The sequence below is a fragment of the Panthera leo genome, chromosome C2, assembly GCF_018350215.1.
Source record: "Panthera leo isolate Ple1 chromosome C2, P.leo_Ple1_pat1.1, whole genome shotgun sequence".
NCBI classification, from domain to species: domain Eukaryota; kingdom Metazoa; phylum Chordata; class Mammalia; order Carnivora; family Felidae; genus Panthera; species Panthera leo.
In genome coordinates this window covers 8,508,850-8,527,625 of record NC_056687.1, presented here as the reverse complement: position 1 = coordinate 8,527,625, position 18,776 = coordinate 8,508,850, and the positions used below count along the sequence as shown (strand labels likewise).

The 18,776-nt window shown below is 44.9% G+C and overlaps 1 protein-coding gene across 7 annotated transcripts in view; it reads right to left on the bottom strand.

Annotated features, from left to right (window-relative positions):
• Positions 1–18,776, bottom strand: part of HLCS (holocarboxylase synthetase) — a 238,033-nt gene that overhangs the window by 198,507 nt on the left and 20,750 nt on the right. For 3 of the 7 annotated variants that reach the window (XM_042954462.1, XM_042954463.1, XM_042954458.1), the window contains exons 2-3: positions 14,907–15,044; positions 1,801–1,963 (exon numbers count right to left, since the gene is read on the bottom strand). In XM_042954462.1, coding sequence (XP_042810396.1) covers positions 1,801–1,852 — 52 coding nt within the window. In that variant the 5' untranslated portion in view covers positions 1,853–1,963; positions 14,907–15,044. Of the gene's footprint in view, positions 1–1,800; positions 1,964–14,906; positions 15,045–16,897; positions 16,916–18,776 lie in introns of those variants that run through there. The other 4 variants (XM_042954460.1, XM_042954459.1, XM_042954464.1 and 1 more) reach the window with 3 other exon arrangements.

Genomic DNA, 18,776 nt, shown 5'->3' with positions numbered 1-18,776 from the left:
AATAGGTCTATATCTAGTGGGTCCAAGCACACCCCAGGCAGCAGGTGCTCTTGGGACACTTCATAGGATCCATGAGGGAGAAGAGTCTTTGCAGGATCTTATCTCAGGACTGAAATAGAAGTTTACAATCTCTGATTCAAAAAACATTTATTGGGGAGCCTGGGTGGCTCAGTCAGTTGAGCGTCCGACTTTGGCTCAGGTCATGATCTCAAGGTTCGTGGGTTCGAGCCCCACGTCGGGCTCTGTCCTGACAGCTCAGAGCCTGGAGCCTGCTTCTGATTCTGTGTCTCCCTCTCTCTCTGCCCCTCCCCTGCTCACGCTCTGTCCTTGTGTCAAAAATAAACAAACATTAAAAAAAATTAAAAAAAAAAAAAAAACATTTATTGATGGGGCTCCTGGGTGGCTCAATCAGTTAAGAGCCCAACTTTGGCTCAGGTCATGATCTCTGCAGTTCGTAAGTTCAAGCCCGCGTCGGGCTTGCTGCTGTCAGCTAAGAGCCCACTTCGGATCCTCTGTCCTCCCCTCTCCCTGCACTTCATGCTGTCTCTCTCAAAACTAAACATAAAAAAACAAAACAAAACAAAAAAACGGTGCTTGGGTGACTCAGTCAGTTAAACATCTAACTTCAGCTCAGTCCATGATCTCACAGCTCGTGGGTTCAAGTCCCGCATGGGGCTCTGTATCGACAGCTCGGAGCCTGAAACACGCTTTGGATTCTGTGTCTCCCTCTGTCTCTGCCCCTCCCCCTCCTTCTCTCTCTCTCTCAGAAATTAATAAACATTAATAGACATATTAAAAAGAATTTTTAAGCATTTATTGAGCACTTGTTACACATCTGACATGGTATCAGGCACATGCACATGCCAAATGGGAAAATTAAGTAATTTACACAGATTTCCGGAGCTAGTAATGCACATTTGCTCAGGATACAAATGAAGGCTTTCACGGACATAGAAACCCAATTTTTAAGCCTAATTAAGGAAAAACATTTTGCATGTTTCCTAAAAAAAGACATTGTAATATAGTAATATATATTGTAATATATATATTTTTTAAGTCAAAAACTCCTAGATTTATATCTTTATAGTAACACTGGCTATGGTTTCCATTCAGTCGAACTACAGTCTAGAAACTAGTTATATTTTTTAGATTGTGTGAAACAAATATTATATGGCTTCTACATTTGCACAGCATCTCATGGACAGTGCAATTATGGGAAATCCTGGTTTAAAAATTTAGAATGGGGGTGGCAGGTGGCTCAGTCAGTTGAGCGTGACTCTCAATTTCGGCTTGGGTCATGATCTTGAGGTTCATGGGATCAAGCCCTGCGTCGGGCTCTGCACGGACAGTATGGAGCCTGCTTGGGATTCTCTCTCTCTCCCACTCTCTCTGCCCCTCCCCGGTGTGCTAGCTTGCATGCTCGCTCACGTGCTTTCTGTCTCAAAATAAATAAACGTTTAAAAAACAATTAAGTAAAATAAATTTTAAAAAATTAAAGACACCTCCAAAAAACCTGACATGTGTATATGAACCTCATACTATTATAATTATATCCAACCCATTTAATGCATTAAAGATAAGCATCGACCTTAAGCCACACCGAACAAGAGTGCTCAACAGTCCTTAAGCTAATAACCAATGGCTATGATGGAAACATTTTTTTTTTAAGTTTTTGTTTATTTAAGTAATCTCTATGCCCAACCTGAGGCTTGAACTCATGACCCAGAGACCAAGAGTATCACACTCTTAAAACTGAGCTAGCCAGGCACCCCTGACGGTAACATTTCTAAAGTCACTTACAAACGATCTTCTGGGGTACCAGTCCATCGGCCATCTGGAGTCTATCTTCCATGAACGCCACCCCCAGCTTGCTGAAGTTGTCCACACTTGCTTCAGCGATTAATTGGTAAGGATCCCCAGGTCTGCAAGCTAATGGCAAACAACAGTCGGACCACTTCACGATCTGAGAATACACGGGTGAAGGAGGAGGAAGACAAAGAGAGGGTGAGATTGTTCTTCTCTAAAATAACCTGATACTTTACTTTTCCCTTCCACTCCCACCACTAAATTACAGTCAAACATAATGAGTTACTGGATATCGCATTTTATTAACATCAAAGTGGCTCAGGCTCGAACATTCTTGTTTCCACCGGACAACAAGGCTTCCAAAGTACTAAATACAATCCTCTCTTTTAAAAACAATTGAGGGGGTGCCTAGGTGGCTCAGTCGGTTGAGCGTCCGACTTCAGCTCAGGTCGTGATCTTGCGGTCCGTGAGATCGAGCCCCGCGTCGGGCTCTGTGCTGACCGCTCAGAGCCTGGAGCCTGTTTCAGATTCTGTGTCTCCCTCTCTCTCTGACCCTCCCCCGTTCATGCTCTGTCTCTCTCTGTCTCAAAAATAAATAAACGTAGAAAAAAAATTAATTAATTAATTAATTAATTTAAAAAAGCGATTGAGGTCCCAACCACTTTTCAAGGAGCTGAAAGGGGAAAGGGCCATTCTCCAGACATGGAAACACATCAATTTGCCTTCAATAACAGGAAATAGGAGAAAGCAACAGGTCCACAATAGCCAGTGATTTATAATGTAACCTGTAGACCAGCTTTGCTCTAAGTGTGGTCTAAGACCAACTGCACCGGAACTCCCCAGGGGCCTGTGAACACCTCCCGTCTGGGCTCTGGGCTCCGTCTGGCGTGCCGGACTCTGCAGCTGCAGCCCAGGAATCAGAAGTTCTAAAGGGGCTTCCCAGCGATTCCTAAAACTGGAAAACTCCAGAGAGCTCCCGCCTGTGCCGGTTCAAAATTCCGTCCTTGATGTGCTCCAGTTTTTGTAAAAGAAGAATGTGAAACTAGGACAAGAAGGGGAGCCCCAAGGGACAGGAGCCTGGCTCTGGAGTCAAGGACCGGGGTCTGGGTCAGACTGGGCTCATCTTGGCTGTGTGTCCTCAGGCAAATCTCAGAACCCCGTGAGTCCCAGCTTCCTCATTCCAGTCATCTTTTAGGTTTGTTGTGTTAATGAGATTAAAGAACATATGTAATGCCCCCAGTAGAAAGCCTGGGACAGAAAAAGTGTTCAATTAGTGAAAGCCACTATTATTAGCTATTAATGAAGCTGGTTTTAAAAGCAACAGAGTGGTCTTTTGTTAAGATGCCATGAATCATTTCTCTGCTTCCCAAAATAAATTGTCTCAGCGATACACTGCCCCAAATTTCCTAAACGGAGATAAATGATTTTGAATTCCATTTTTTTATATTGATAGGTTAGGTTTTTAGAAGTGACTCTTGCTGAAAACAGTGAAAACACGCTGGATAACATCAATAGAACATCATCTTAACAGCACTGAAGAAACAAACTAGACAATGAAGTATTGTCAGGCCCAAGGCTGGGGCAAATCCCAACCCTGGAAGTAAGGGGAATTGCCACAAGTCAAACCGTGACGGTACCTGCTCACCCAGGAAACGTGGGATTCAAAAGTCAAGGTCCAATTGGCATCATAGGTCTGGCATATAGATCAATGGAACAGAACTGAGAGCACAGAAATAAACACACATATCTACAGACAACTGATTTTGGACAAGGTTGCCCAGAAAGGCAACGGAGAAACCACCAACTTTTCAAAGACAGTGCCAGTACAACTGGGTATCTATATGCAAAAGAATGAAAATGGACCCCTACCTAACGCTATTTACACCAGGTACAAAAATCAACTCAAACTGGATCAAGTCCTCAATGTAAGAGCTACAACTACAAAATTCTTAGAAGAAAACAGGCGTAAATCGTCATGACCTTGGATCAGGCAATGGTTTCTCAGATAGGACACCAGAAGTACAAGCAACAAAAGAAAAACCAGATAAACTGGACTTCATCAAAATCTTTATGCTTCAGAGAACAGCTTCAAGGAAATAGAAAGACAATCCACAAAACGGAAGAAGATGTTTGCAAACCACATACGTGATAAAAGACTTGTATCTTCAACGTACAAAAACATAAAGAACTAGAAAACAAAGGGTCTGAACAGACATGTCTCCAAAGAAAAGATACAAGTGGCAATAAGCACTTGAAAAGATGCACAACATCCCTAATTAGTCATTAAGGGAAACACAAATCAAAACCGCAGTGCGACGCTTCACCTCTACTGGGATGGATATAATCAAAAAGATGGTTACTAACAAGTATTACGGAGGATGTTGAGCAATCAGATGTTGAGCAATATTTCTATTGCTGATAGAACTATAAAATGGCGCATCCTCTTTGGAAAAGGCTTGGGGCACCTGGGTGGCTCAGTCAGTTAAGCATCCAACTTCGGCTCAGGTCATGATCTCACAGCTCAGGAGTTCGAGTCCCACACAGGGCTCTGTGCTGACAGTTCAGAGCCTGGAGCCTACTTTAGATTCTGTGTCTCCCTCTCTCTCTCTGCCCCCTCCCTCCCTCTTTTGCTCACACTCTGTCTCTTTCTGTCTCTCACTCCCCCTCTCAAAAATAAATAAACATCAGGGGCGCCTGGGTGGCTCAGTCGGTTAAGCTTCCGACTTCAGCTCAGGTCATGATCTTGCGGTTCGCTGAGTTCAAGCCCCGCATCGGGCTCCGTGCTGACAGCTCAGATCCCGGAGCCTGCTTCAGTTTCTGTGTCTCCCTCTCTCTCTCTCTGCCTCTCCCCCACTCACACTCTGTCTCTCTCTCTCTCTCAAGAATAATCATTAAAAAAATTTTTTTAATAAAAAAATAAACATTAAAAAAAAGGCCTGACAGTTCTTCAAAAAGTTAAACATAGAATTACCAAACGACCAAGCAATTCCACTCCTAAGTATGTAACTAAAGGAACTGAAAATGTACATCCACACACAAAAGTTGTATACAGGTGTTCACAGCAGCATTAATCACAATTAACCAAAGAGTGGAAACAACCCAAAGGTCCATCAGCAGAGGGAGGGATAAGCAAAGTGCATATATCCATACAGTGGAGTATTATTCAGCCATGATAAAGAATGAATGTCACATGTAGATGAATGTCACATGTCACAACTACATCACAACACACCTACTTGTCACAACATGGCTGCATCTTAAATACACGATGCTAAGTGAAGGAAGCCGATAACTAAAGGTCACATATTACACGATTCCATGTGTATGAACTATCCAAAACAGACAAATCTAAACAGAAAGTAGATTAGGGGTGGCCAGGCCAGGGATGGGGGAGTGGAGAGCAGCTGCTGATAGATACGTAGTTTCTTTGGGGCACAATGAAAATGGCATTAGGTAGCAGTGATGACTGCACAGCTAATGAATTCTAACTGTATACTCTAAAAGGATGAGGTTTATGGTATGTGAACTGTATCTCCATTTTAAAAAGAAAAAAGAAAAGAATCAAGGCAGTTGAGTTATTTCCACACTGTTCCAGGGCAGTCTAGATAGTGGGAGGACTCCAGAGCCCAACTTCTGGAACTGAGTCCTGGCTCCCCTGGCTAATAGCTATATGACCCAAATGACCCAAGCAAGTCACTCAAATTCACCACGCTTGGGTTTCCTGTCTGTAAGGCAGAAGTAGTAAGACTACCTACCTCAGAAGGTTACTGGGAGAGATCAACGGGAGTCATACGCAAAGTACCTGGTCCATAGAGAGGCAGTCATATTATTCTAAACATGGAGTCCTCAAAACAGGTATTCTCAGTGGGGACCGTATGCCCGCCAAATGGGAAAAAACTGGTTTGAGGGTGATGGAGGGGAGTGGGGGTGGAGGGTGAAAAAAGTTCTAGATATCACAAGAGTTTGTAGCCCTCCAAGGGTGAACTCCACCCCACAAAATCCTATTCCTTAGTATTTCATTTCTCTCCTTAGATTCCAAATTGAATCTAATGTTTCTAATTCAGGAAGTCATTTTAAAAGATGGGAATCACTGTCTTAGAAGGAAAAATAATGAATGCAAATCCTTCACAGTCAAAAGGTGGAAACCCACTGGGGCGCCTGGGTGACTCAGCTGGTGAAGCGTCCAACTTGGGCTCAGGTCATGATCTCATGGTCTGTGAGTTCAGTTCGAGCCCCTCATCGGGCTCTGTGCTGACAGCTCAGAGTCTGAAGCCTACTTGAGATTCTGTGTGTGTGTGTGTGTGTGTGTGTGTGTGTGTGTGTGTGTGTCTCCCTCTCTCTGCCCCTCCCCCCCTCATGCTCTCTCAAGAATGAATGTTAAAAAAAAAAAAAAAGGTGGAAACCCACTAATGGGTCTAGAATATTTGGAAAAAGAATCCTCAGAATTTCCTTCTGGCTCTACATGTGGCCTTCCTTCCACTTGATCACCAACTTCTCTACCTCCCACCAGATGTGCAGCCAGAGTAGGGTTCACCTGACCAGCGTTTCAGTAGGACTCTGCATTTCAAATCTGACTTCTCTGATCCAAGATGAGAGCAGAGCTCAGAAGCTTACAGTTCAGACACATATTTAGCTGATTTCCAGCTTTGAGAATAGAGGAAGGATGTCAGCTCAGGAGGATAAGAAGATAAACTATCGCCTTGGCAAGAGGAATTTGCAGATGAGGGTGAATGGGAAACGTGAAAAGAAACAGGATAACCAACGTCCTGAATGAGGCTAAAAGCACCAGTGTTCTCAGGGCTATGGCTGGCAATCAAAGAATGAGGAAAAACACTCAGCCAGTGGAGACCCAGCCCAGAGTTTAGTCATTCAAAAGCAGATTTAGCACCTTGCTGGAGCAGGCACTGCTGGGGAACGATGCCTTGAAGAAAGCATTTAGCGTAAAAGGAGCCAATAATTAAATTCTCCCCCCACCCCCGCCCCCAGGAGGGGAGAAGTGGGAGATAAACGAAGCGTGGGGAAGGACAGGAAGCGGCCAGAGAACAATACACACAGGTCCCTGATCAAGTTTCTCAACTCAGCCAGCTGTTTCCTCACCTAAGTGCATTTCCTTTTTGTAGAAACGTGGTCCACGAGCCACAGACCATGCAAACTCCTCAAGCAGCACTGTGTGCTCCATCAAAGCAAAGCCATACTGTCACTGATGCATCCAGGGCCATTTGTCTGAGAGCAAACAGGGCACTTCCACTTTGCCCCTCAAGGTGGAAACAAAGGGACCGAGAAAGAAAGGGGAAGTCAAACCAAAGGCTTACTCCCAAAGATCAAAGCTAAGGGAGCCCTGGTCAGCCCTACACAAAGGGATTTCCTGGCAGAAATCCCTTCCATAACCAAAGCTCCTGACTTGTCGTCACCCTGATTGACAGCAGGCAGCGGTGGTACACCTGCTCCACTCAGCGAACGTCCATGAGGAAGGCCCAGGGCCAAGAGGCACTCGCTTCAATTCTCAGGGGTGGCTCTCTAACCAACTGTCCTTCCCAAGGCCGCCCGCAGCACGCGGTGGGCTGAAGTTCTACAGCAAAGGTGGGAATAGCCAGTTGATAGTTAACCAAGTGATGACTAATTTTATGCGTCAACTCAGCTAGGCCATGGTACCCAGACATGTGGCCAAATTTCCATCCTGATGTAACCGTGAAGGTGTTTTTTAGATGTGATTAGCATTTTAAGTCAGTGGACTTTGAGTCAAGCAGTTTATCCACCATAATGTGGGCGAGCCTCACCCAATCAGTTGAAGACCTTCTGAGAAAAAGACTGAGGTCCCCCAAGGAAGAAGGAATTCTGCCCTCAGATGACCTCCTGACTCAACAGCCACACCTACTGTGGTGCACACACACACACTCCCTGTTGGGTCTGCCTTTCTGAAGAACCCAGACTACAAGTTACAATCAGTTCTCCAGTCAGATAATTGATGTTGCTAATGTACCTGGCTCTTATTCCTTTCTTCCAAATCAACTTAATCACACGTTAGGTTTTTATAATTTTTTTAATGTTTATTTTAGTTTTGAGAGAGAGTGTCAGCAGGGGAGGGGCAGAAAGAGAGGGGGCGACACAGAATCCAAAGCAGGCTCCCGGCTCTGAACAATCAGCACAGAGCCTGACGTGGGGCTTGAACCCACGACTGTGAGATCATGACCGGAGCCGAAGTCAGACGCTCAACCGAGGCACCCAGGCGCACCTGGTTTTTAAAATTTCTAGTGACAAACTGGATGAAGGAGTGTGAGGCACGCAGAGATGGGAAGCGTGTGACGCTGGGAGAGCGAAGGAAGGGGGTTACCTCTGGCGTGAGGGTAACCCTGCAGACTTCAGGTTTGGAAACACAGAGGGAAAGGATCACGACAAACTTCATTCTCACGCTCTGTTACTTCCAAGGAAGTGCCCTGTGGCACTTTTAGGAGAAGGGTACCGGAAAATCGAGTGACAGTGTAAGGGGCGTCACAACTCCATAGCAAGCAGGAGCTGTGATGAGCTGAGGGATGAAACCAAGTGGTACTTGAAAACCAGGACTGAGCAGACACCCAAGGAAAAGGAGGGTTCAGGTACCTTAATCTTCTGAGAAGGTGAGAGTTAGTCAGAAAATAACAGAAATACCCTTGTTGACACACCCTTTTTCTATTTCTTGGGTTCCGTATGTGTCCCCTAAGCACCTGAGGCCCCCTAAGGTATACTGCATTAGCATCCCCAAGTGCTCACTGCCCACTTTACGTGCCCACCCCACTGATCCTGGGAAGCTGAGAGCAGAAGATTTAAAAGATATCCCAGGTGTTCCAGTTATCCATCGCTGGGCAACAAACAACCCCCAAATTTAGTGGCTTAAGCTAATCGTTCATTTTGCTCGATCTCAATAGGGGCAGGGCTTGGCAGGGGCAGTTCAACTCTGCTCCATGCGGCTAAGGTGCCTCAACTGGGCCCAGACGATCCCCATCCAAGATGGTTCCCCAAGATGGTTGCCCACCAGCAGGAGCTTCCTCACTTGGCAGCATGGGAGCTGAGTTCCAAGAGCCCAGGCGGAAGCTGCAAAGTTTCTTATGATCTGGCCTTGGAAGTCCCAGAACGTCATTCCACCACATAACCCTGGGTATACAAACCATCTACTACACCGAGTTTCTGCCAGCTCGTACTCCTGCCATCTGCACGCGAATGGCACGTCCCCAGACGGACATGCTCCTTCAGTCTGGATCCCTGCACAAGAAGGATGCATGGAGCAGAGCCCAGAGCAGAGTCACAGCTTAAAGCAGCGAACCTGCTGAGCCTATATTGTAACATAAGCAAGAAACCAGGATTTGTTAGAAGCAATTGAGGTGCTAGGGCCATGTGTTATTTCAGCAAAGCTGACCAAACAACGCACAAACTTGCATTGCTTTCAGCAGTCCCTCCACCAGCCCTCCCTGCCATATTCCCGATCTCCACGAATGATCCAGCATCCACCAAAAACGACTGTCCATTGGGTGAAGTCCAAGCTCCTAACTAGCACACAGAAACTTCTCGTGATCTGTGCATATGCGTGTTTGTACGACTGAAGGATATTCAGTTCTGCTACACAGAAAACAAGAAAAACCAACAGCATGGATGGGACTTGTACATCAAGTTAGGAACTTGTCAGACACCCTAAAGATAGATGAAACAAATGGAAAATATTTGTAATGAACCCAGATAAAAAGGAAAGAACAGAGAGTATTTATTACCCCTAGGCAGAAAGTCATGGACGGACCAAGTAAATCTTAAATATTAAGGGGCCCCTGGAGGCTCAGTTAAGAGTTCAACTTCAGCTCAGGTCACGATCTCACAGTTCGTGGGTTCGAGCCCCACGTCGGGCTCTGCGCTGGCAGCTCGGAGCCTGAAGCCTGCTTCGGATTCTGTGTCTCCCTCTCTCTCCGCCCCTCCCCTGCTCACACTCTCTCTCAAAAACAAATAAACGTTAAAAAAAAATTTAACACACAAATTACATCACCTCCAGATTGGCAGTATATCATCCCTAAATCAGTCACCCATTAGGGCCCCATGTATAGTCTCTAAAAACAGATAAGAAGCACAGGTGGCACAGCACAGCACTTCCAGGCATACATGTCCTGAGTCTCTCCAAGAGAACAAGTGTGGCTGGCCCCACGCACATACACGTCCTGAGTCTCTCCAAGAGAACAAGTGTGGCTGGCCCCACGCACATACACGTCCTGAGTCTCTCCAAGAGAACAAGTGTGGCTGGCCCCATGCTCCCTCCATCTGCTGAGCCCCCAGTTTTAACCTCATCTCTGGCTCCTGTAACTACGCCCTTGGTGAGAAAGGCTGGTGCAGCAAAGAGGCAGGATGTGTGAACACTGCACAGCCCAGGATTCAGGTGTACAGTCCTTCCACACTGCAGGCCCCTGATCCTAAGTGTTAACTGACCCCAGATCTCTCCAGGTGTTCCTTGTGCATGTTCCAAAATTATTTAATAAGCTGTGAATTATGCGTTTTAACTTGATCTGCAAGCTTCTCGACTCTGTGACTGTTGGGAGAACCTGCCTGGCAATGTTTAAGATTTTATTTTTTAAGTAATCTCCACACCCAGTGTGGGGCTCAGACTCACAACCCTGAGATCGAGAGTCGTGTGCGCCACTGACTGCCAGCCAGGCACCCTTGCCTTGGCAATGTTCCTAGAAGCTACTGCTGCACCCAGGTAATTTCCCATGCAGCAGTCCAGCCCCATCTTTCCCCTCTGTCCTTACCTTGGACCACTCCCCCAACTCATGTCACCAGAGACTCCAATTTTACTGGACCGTGTGCGGTTGCCTCGGGTGCAAACTTCCGTGTGCTTGTGCCCTTGCTGTTCTGCCTGGGAAGCCCTTCCTTCCTCTGCACCAAATTCCTGTTTTTTCCTGTAAAGCTCAGACATGACCTCTGCTGAAAGGTCCTTCCTGTCCTCACCCCTACGTAGACAGGTTGCCCACCACCCCCATCCATGCCTTCTCACTGTACTTATCATGTTGAAACTTTAATCGTTCCTTTACTTAGCTGTCTTCCCTCCCACACTGTGAGCTCCTTCAGATGACAGGGACCATCATCTCTGAATGCATCTGTCACCTCCACATGACACGTAACTCCAGCTCTGGCACACAAGCCGGCATATAATAGGCACTTGATAAACCTTGGATGAGTGAATGAATGCCTTGGTAAGAGTACAAGGAACATAACTGAATTTTCTGCAGCAAAGAATTATGTAAGTTTTTTGGGTCATCAATTCTTACTAAATAGGACTGCTGATATCAGTACAGAAGATATTGAAAATTGAGCTGAATCTATCATGCTCCACTGGTATTTGTTACAGCACCTAGCAAAATAATTGGAACATAGTAGATGGTCAATAAACAGGTTAATGAATGACTAAGTGAAAATATGAATATATGAATGCTGTTTTTTGAAAAACTGAATTCCTCAGATTCACTTATTTGTTGTTAGGGTCTATAGAATGACCACAAATGAAAGCCATTTGAGCTATCCCAAATTCAAAACGATATTTTAAGGGGCGCCTGGGTGGCTCAGTCGGTTAAGCGGCCGACTTCAGCTCAGGTCATGATCTCACGGTCCGTGAGTTTGAGCCCCGCGTCGGGCTCTGTGCTGACAGCTCAGAGCCTGGAGCCTGTTTCAGATTCTGTGTCTCCCTCTCTCTCTGACCCTCCCCCGTTCATGCTCTGTCTCTCCCTGTCTCAAAAATAAATAAACGTTAAAAAAAAAAAATTTTTTTTAATAAAAAAGAAAAAAAAAGATATTTTAAGTATCTGTAGGAGTTCTATAATCCTAGGAATATGGAAGAATGTAACCTTTCATTAAGTTCAAAAGTCTTTTCTTACATTTATATTTTCAACTTAGCATCTTAGGGTCCTGTTAAACTCAAATGACTTTAGAGTTAAGTGCAAAATAGATTGATAACAGCCCCCCATGCAAAATCCCATTAAGCAATCAACCTTAATGAGGACAGTGAGATACAAGATCAACTCCTTTTTTATTTTTTTTAAGTTTATTTGAGAGAGAGAGAGAGTGCACGCGCGCGTGCACGTGGGGGAGGTGCAAGGAGAAAGAGGGAAAGAGAAAATCCCAAGCCCCAGCAAGGCACTCAAGTGCTCAAACTCCGGACGGAGAGATCATGACCTGAGCTGAAATCAAGAGTCAGACGTTAACCAACTGAGACACCAGGTTCCCCTCAACTCCTTTTTTTAAAGTAGACTCCATATCCAACTCAGGGCTTGAACTCATCACCCTGAGATCAAGAGCTGCATGCTCTAAATGTCTCCAGCTTCTGGTTGCAGGACCTACCAACCAAGCCTCTAATCATAAATAAATGAATTAACTGGATAGTAGCTATCTTCCCTGGTGGGCAGGCATCTTTCTACCTCAGAAAATCAAGAAATAAGTAAGGTATTGCCATTAAGCAAGATTTTTTTTTTAATTTTTGGGTTTTTTTAATGTTTATTTTTGAAAGAGAGAGAGCGTGAGCATGGGAGGGGCAGAGAGAGAGGGAGACACAGAATCTGAAGCAGGCTCCAGGCTCTGAGCTGTCACACAAAGCCCGACACGGGGCTCAAACCCACGAACCGTGAGATCATGACCTGAGCTGAAGTCAGATGCCCAATCAACTGAGCCACCCAGGCACCCCGCCATTAAGCAAGATCTTAGTTAAATCTTTGTTAGACTATATATTAAATGAAATGGTAACTGTGAGAAACGCTAATTATCTCCCAGTATCTTCTAGTCTGTCTTTCTTCCCTTCAACCCGTGGCTGTCCAGCTAGGACTGCAGTTCTCAGCCTGCCCTGCAGCTGACGGGACAGGAGCAGAAATGACCCGTGAAACTTCTGAGTCACAGTTTTTAAAGAGGAAGCTGGCTGGCTCCCACCTTCTCTATTCCCCCATCATGAGGGCTAGATGTGCATGAGGTTAACAGAGGTGGCTGGGGCAGTATGAACCAGTCTCTACCAAGAGAGAGAACAAGGCTGGCAGAGGGCAGATAACAGAGCAATAAAACAGAAGGGAACTAGGTCCCTGGATGGTCTTACAGAGCAGAACCACCTCCCGAGAAAGAGAGAAAATTCTAGCTTATTTGCATAGCTGCATTTCTGGGTCTCAGTCGGTTAAGCATCTGACTCTCGTTTTCAGCTCAGGTCAGGATCTCACAGTTTGCGAATTCAAGCCCCATATAACGCTCTGAGCTGACAGTGCAGAGCCTGCCTGGGATTTTATCTGCTTCTCTCTCCACCCCTCCCCTGCTTGTGTGCTCTCCCTCTCTCTCTCAAAATATATAAATAAACTTAAAAAAAAAAAAAGTACAATTAAGTAACAACGATTTAGGAAGTTAACAGCACAGCAGTCACATTTTGTGCTGGCCTTGGTTTTAAGTTGAAATCTTACAAAATATACATATAAATATCAGCATATATAAGAAAACATCAAGCTTACTATAAGCTTGATAATTTATAAAATTGGGGACCCTGGGTAGCTCAATTGGTTGAGCATCCAACTCTTGATTTTGGCTCAAGTCATAGTCCCAGGGTTGTGGGATCGAGCCCTACCTTAGGCTCTGTGCTGAGCAAGGAATCTACTTGGGATTCTCTCTCCCTCTCTCCCTCTGCCCCTGTCCCCCACTTGCGCGCGCGCTCTCTCTCTCTCTCTCTCTCAACCTAAAATAAAAATAAATAAAAATTAAAAATAGTAATTTATAAGAATTATGTGGGTGTTCAGAAAGATGGTGTTTGTTCACCTAGATGACTTACATATCTAAAAAGAAACTGGTCTGGGGAGGGAGGGGCAGGGCAGGTAGACAGGTGGATAGACTCCAGGGGACCACATAGGTACGTGTTCCATTTCCATATTGAGTGGTAAATTTGTGGGTATTAATCATACAAATTTCAAAGTCATGAGTGAACGAGGGCCATGTGTGAACCAACAATGAGAGTACATTTTGATTAGGATTAATCCAAGTCTGGGTAGCTAGCGTCCAAAAATAAAACAAAATATTCTAAGACATTTGAGCTTGTAAACAGGATAAATGTTATTCAGAAATGCCAGAAATCCCTGGGGCGCCTGGGTGGCTCAGTGGGTTGAGCGTCCGACTTCGGCTCAGGTCATGATCTCTTGGTCCGTGAGTTTGAGCCCCACGTCGGGCTGTGTGCTGACAGCTCAGAGCCTGGAGCCTGTTTTGGATTCTGTCTCACTCTCTCTCTGACCCTCCCCCATTCATGCTCTGTCTCTCTCTGTCTCAAAAATAAACAAACATTAAAGAAATTAAAAAAAAAAAAAAAAAAGCGATCCCAAACTTTTGCTAAACTTCTAAGAGTGGTAAAATAGGGCTTAAAAGGGGCGCCTGGGTGGCTCAGTCGGTTAAGCGTCTGACTTCAGCTCAGGTCACGATCTCGCGGTTCGTGAGTTCGAGCCCCGCGTCAGGCTCTGAGCCATCAGCCTGATGGCTCAGAGCCTGGAGCCTGCTTCCGATTCTGTGTCTCCCTCTCTCTCTGTCCCTCCCCCATTCATGCTCTGTCTCTCTCTGTCTCAAAAATAAATAAACATTAAAAAAAAAAAAAAAATAGGGCTTAAAAGCCCAAAGTAGAACTCTTAGGTTACCACAAATGGGTTCTTCATAGGTTTAAAAAAAAAGCCAAGTATTAGCAATTTCATGATTCAAACTAATTGATCATGTGATTTGTAACTGTAATACACTGAAATCATTGTTTTAGGAACACCTGGGTGGCTCAGTCAGTTAAGTGTCCGACTTCGGCTCAGGTCATAATCTCACCATTCGTGAGTTTGAGCCCTGCGTGGGGCTCTGAGCTGACAGCTCAGAGCCTGGATCCTGCTTCGGATTCTGTGTCTCCCTCTCTCTCTGCCCCTCCCCTGCTTGCTCGCTCGCTCTTCCCCTCTTTCTCTCTCTCTCTCTCTCAAAAATAAATAAAACATTAAAAAATTGTTTTCAAAAAAAATACATAATTTTTTTAAAGAAAATGAAAAAGAAAAAACAAATTTACTTTTGGTTAAGACATAGTTTTCTTATGGGACACAAGTGAAAAACATGCTACTCACGCTTTCTGAAGAGGCAGATGGTCTCTGTAAAGTCTCACCTTGCACCCAGATGCTCTCAGTCACAAATGCTATGTGTTCTGCTTCGAGTATAAAAGGAGAAACAAGAAACAGGGCCCATTTGTTCAAGTCATCAATGGACTGCATAGAGGGAAAGAAACACCAAAAAAGGGGAGGGGATTCAGTATCACTTCAAATCACAACAGCCACTTACGTCCACATCCAGGACATCCCTTCCTCTGGAACCCCAGGTGAGATCAATACAAGTTTATCAGATGCTCTCCTGCAGACCACATAAACCCTGTGTTTCTTGTTGAACTGTGGCTATTAAACACCTGCAACATCCCTTCTATGATTCATGACAACTTTAACATCTCTAGATATTCGTTATCAACAATTCACTCTGAAGCTGGGCTCACCCCCACCATTCCTTACTGCTTACAGTACAGAGAGCTCGCCAAGTTACAACTCAGAAGCCCATTTAAAAATGAGGAGGCTCGGGGCGTCTGGGTGGCTCAGTCGGTCAAGCGTCCGACTTCAGCTCAGGTCATGATCTCGCGGCTCGTGGGTTTGAGCCCCGCGTTGGGCTCTGTGCTGACTGCTCGGAGCCTGGAGCCTGCTTCGGATTCTGTGTCTCCCTCTCTCTCTGCCCCTCCCCTGCTCACGCTGTCTCTTTCTGTCTCTCAAAAATAAATAAATGTAAAAGATAAATAAATAAAGGTGAGGAGGCTCAGAAGTACGTGGCCGTGAAACGAAGCCCATTACCAACAGAAACCTGAAGACCTGTTCTTCCCTGTTCTTCCACTTCCTCCAGCCATTATAGCATCAACATTGGTTATCAGATTGGGTATGTCCATTTACCTGTGCTCTCCTTCCTGAAATCCCTCCAAAAGGCCAGTAAATTAATTTTAAAAGGCTTTGACCCACTAAAATCAAGGCATATCCAGAGGAGAAAAGCTGAACTCTAAGGCTGCAGGAGGTGAGCCCTGTCATCGCCACCAGAAAATGGTCAAGCTCAGGAGCACCTGGGTGGCTCAGTCAATTGAGCGTCTGACTTCGGCTCAGGTCATGATTTCGTGGTTCGTGAGTTCAAGCCTGGCATCGGGCTCTGTGCTGACAACCTGGAGCCTGCTTTGGATTCTGTGTCTCCCTCTCTTTCTGCCCCTCCCCCACTTGTGTTCTATCTCTCTCTCTCTCAAAAATAAACATTAAAAAAAATTTTAATAAGAAACAAAAAAATAGCAAAATGGTCAAGCTCCACACAAATCCAGTTCAAATCCGCCCTTGTTGGGAGATCAAAAGGCATTTTTACCTGGCCTAATAACTTGGCACATAGTACAGTATTAATAAATATCTACTGAGCTAATTAACAAATGAAAAGTTGAAGGAGAAAAAACTCCTCTCCATGGGTAAACTATATTATTAATAGAGCAGTTAACAACAAAAAACAGGGGTGCCTGGGTGGCTCAGTCGGTTGAGCATCCAACTTTGGCTCGGGTCACAATCTCGAGGTTTGTGGGTTCCAACCCGTGTCCAGCTTTGTACTGACAGCGCAGAGCCTGCTTTGGACTCTGTCTCCCTCTCTCTCTCTCTCTCTCTCTCTCTGCCCTTCCCCTGCTTGCTCTCTCTCACTCTCTCTCTCAAAAATGAATAAACATTTAAAAACATTTTTTTAAGGGGCGCCTGGGTGGCTCGGTCGGTTAAGCATCCGACTTCGGCTCAGGTCACGATCTCACGGTCCGTGAGTTCGAGCCCCGCGTCGGGCTCTGTGCTGACAGCTCAGAGCCTGGAGCCTGTTTCAGATTCTGTGTCTCCCTCTCTCTCTGCTCCTCCCCTGTTCATGCTCTGTCTCTCTCTGTCTCAAAAATAAATAAATGTTAAAAAAAAAAATTTTTTTTTAAAAACAAAACAAAACATTTTTTTAAGAAAACAACAACAAAAAACAGATTGTCCATCTTACTCAAACACAGAATATGTACATATTCAACAAAAACCTTAAATTTCCAGTTTGGGGGCGCCTGGGTGGTCAGTTGGACAGCCGGCTTTTGATTTTGGCCCAAGTCATGATCTCACAGGTTCGTAGGTTCGAGCCCTGTGATGGGCTCTGCAGAGCCTGCTTGGGATTCTCTGCAATCTCTCTGCCCCTCCCCCTCTCTAAAATAAATAAATAAACATTAAAAAAAATTCCAGTTTCTATAAACTCTTTGGTTATACTTATCAATTTCTGTGGGACCTTCAATTATATAAACATACACGTTCTATTTATCGGATTCTAAGCATGCAAAATGTGGAGACGACAAAGTCATAAGATTGATTTCTATAAAGTTACTTCAATCTAGGTAGACTGACAATAAGGTATTTAGCGAACCAGGTCATTAGCCTCACAATATTTTAGATCTTGAATTAACAGCAGCCAATCACAAATAGCCAAGCTTTCCAATCGCAGGCCACAACCACTAACCACTCCATCATTCATTGAAGTACTGAGTGATTATCACAGGGCAAGCTGCTAAGCGAAAGAGACCCAATTCCTAGGGAGAAAAAGATAAAAAACTGGAAATATGAACGATAATTTAAAGTTTATCTGGGCACAGAGCAAGCCAGTCCCATCTAGTCTGAAGAATGAGGGAACATTTCCTTGAGACAGTATTTCAGCAAAGCTCTAGGATGAGGCAAAGTTAACTTCAAATAGCAAGAGCACATCAGGTTACAGAATCCCCGAAGGCCAAGGCTAGTGTGGCCGGGGTGCCCCCACACCAGGCTGGAGCAATCAGAAAGAGCTGAGAAGCACTAGTTATAGGTACGGTAGTTAAAAAGAAGACCAATAAAGTCATAGAGATGTTCAAAAGTAAAACTGTCGGGGCGCCTGGGTGGCTCAGTCGGTTAAGCATCTGACTTCGGCTCAGGTCATGATCTCGCGGTCTGTGGGTTCAAGCCCCGCATCAGGCTCTGTGCTGACTGCTCAGAGCCTGGAGCCTGTTTCAGATTCTGTGTCTCCCTCTCTCTCTGACCCTCCCCCGTTCATGCTCTGTCTCTCTCTGTCTCAAAAATAAATAAACGTTAAAAAAAAAAAAAAAAGTAAAACTGTCTTCCAAGAAAATTAAAAATACTTACATCTCCATATTTTTAAATGTCCAAAATCCTTAATCTAAAGGGTTCTATTTTAAGTAAATGAGTCCAGATTGGAAACTGCAATAGAAAAATGCACCCCTCAATTTTTCTTTATTTTGTTAATTCTCTCAATCCAGGTTCCTTGGACAATTAAGCCCTAATTAGACCCTCAGGCAGAATGAATGTCTAAACGTCTTGCATCTAGGTGGTAGTAGCTGCATACTCTTTCACAACTGAGAAAAGTTACTCATTCTCTGTTTATACTAACAAATAAGGGTAATTTTGATTTGTTAGTAGCACAGTATAATTCCGTACCTAAGCATACAACAAAGTATTCAACCTGAGATAAGATTTTAATTCCCACGCAGGTGCTACGGTTCCGCACACATGGGAAACCTTACTTTAACGCCAAGTGAGCCAACTTTCCGGAACGAAGAGGAAAGGGAAACCGATTAAAAGCAAACACTTTTAAATGTCAACGAAAACAGTGTTAGTGAAGTCAGTGGAAATCTGCGTAGCACCGCACTTTTCCAGAAAGGGAACGGAGGTTTCGCATAGATTAAACGACCGCCACGTGAAAGGGCCTGCTGAACTTGCAGCCATCGGGCTAAGTACTAAGCCAAAAAACAAAGGCCGTGTGCAAACCGAAATAAAATAGATGCAAAGACAATCAGCGGGGTGCCCTGGTCGGCAAAACTCGTGACTGACTGAGCCGTTTTTGTCACCTACGAGATATCTGACATAAGACTGAGGATCTGCTGT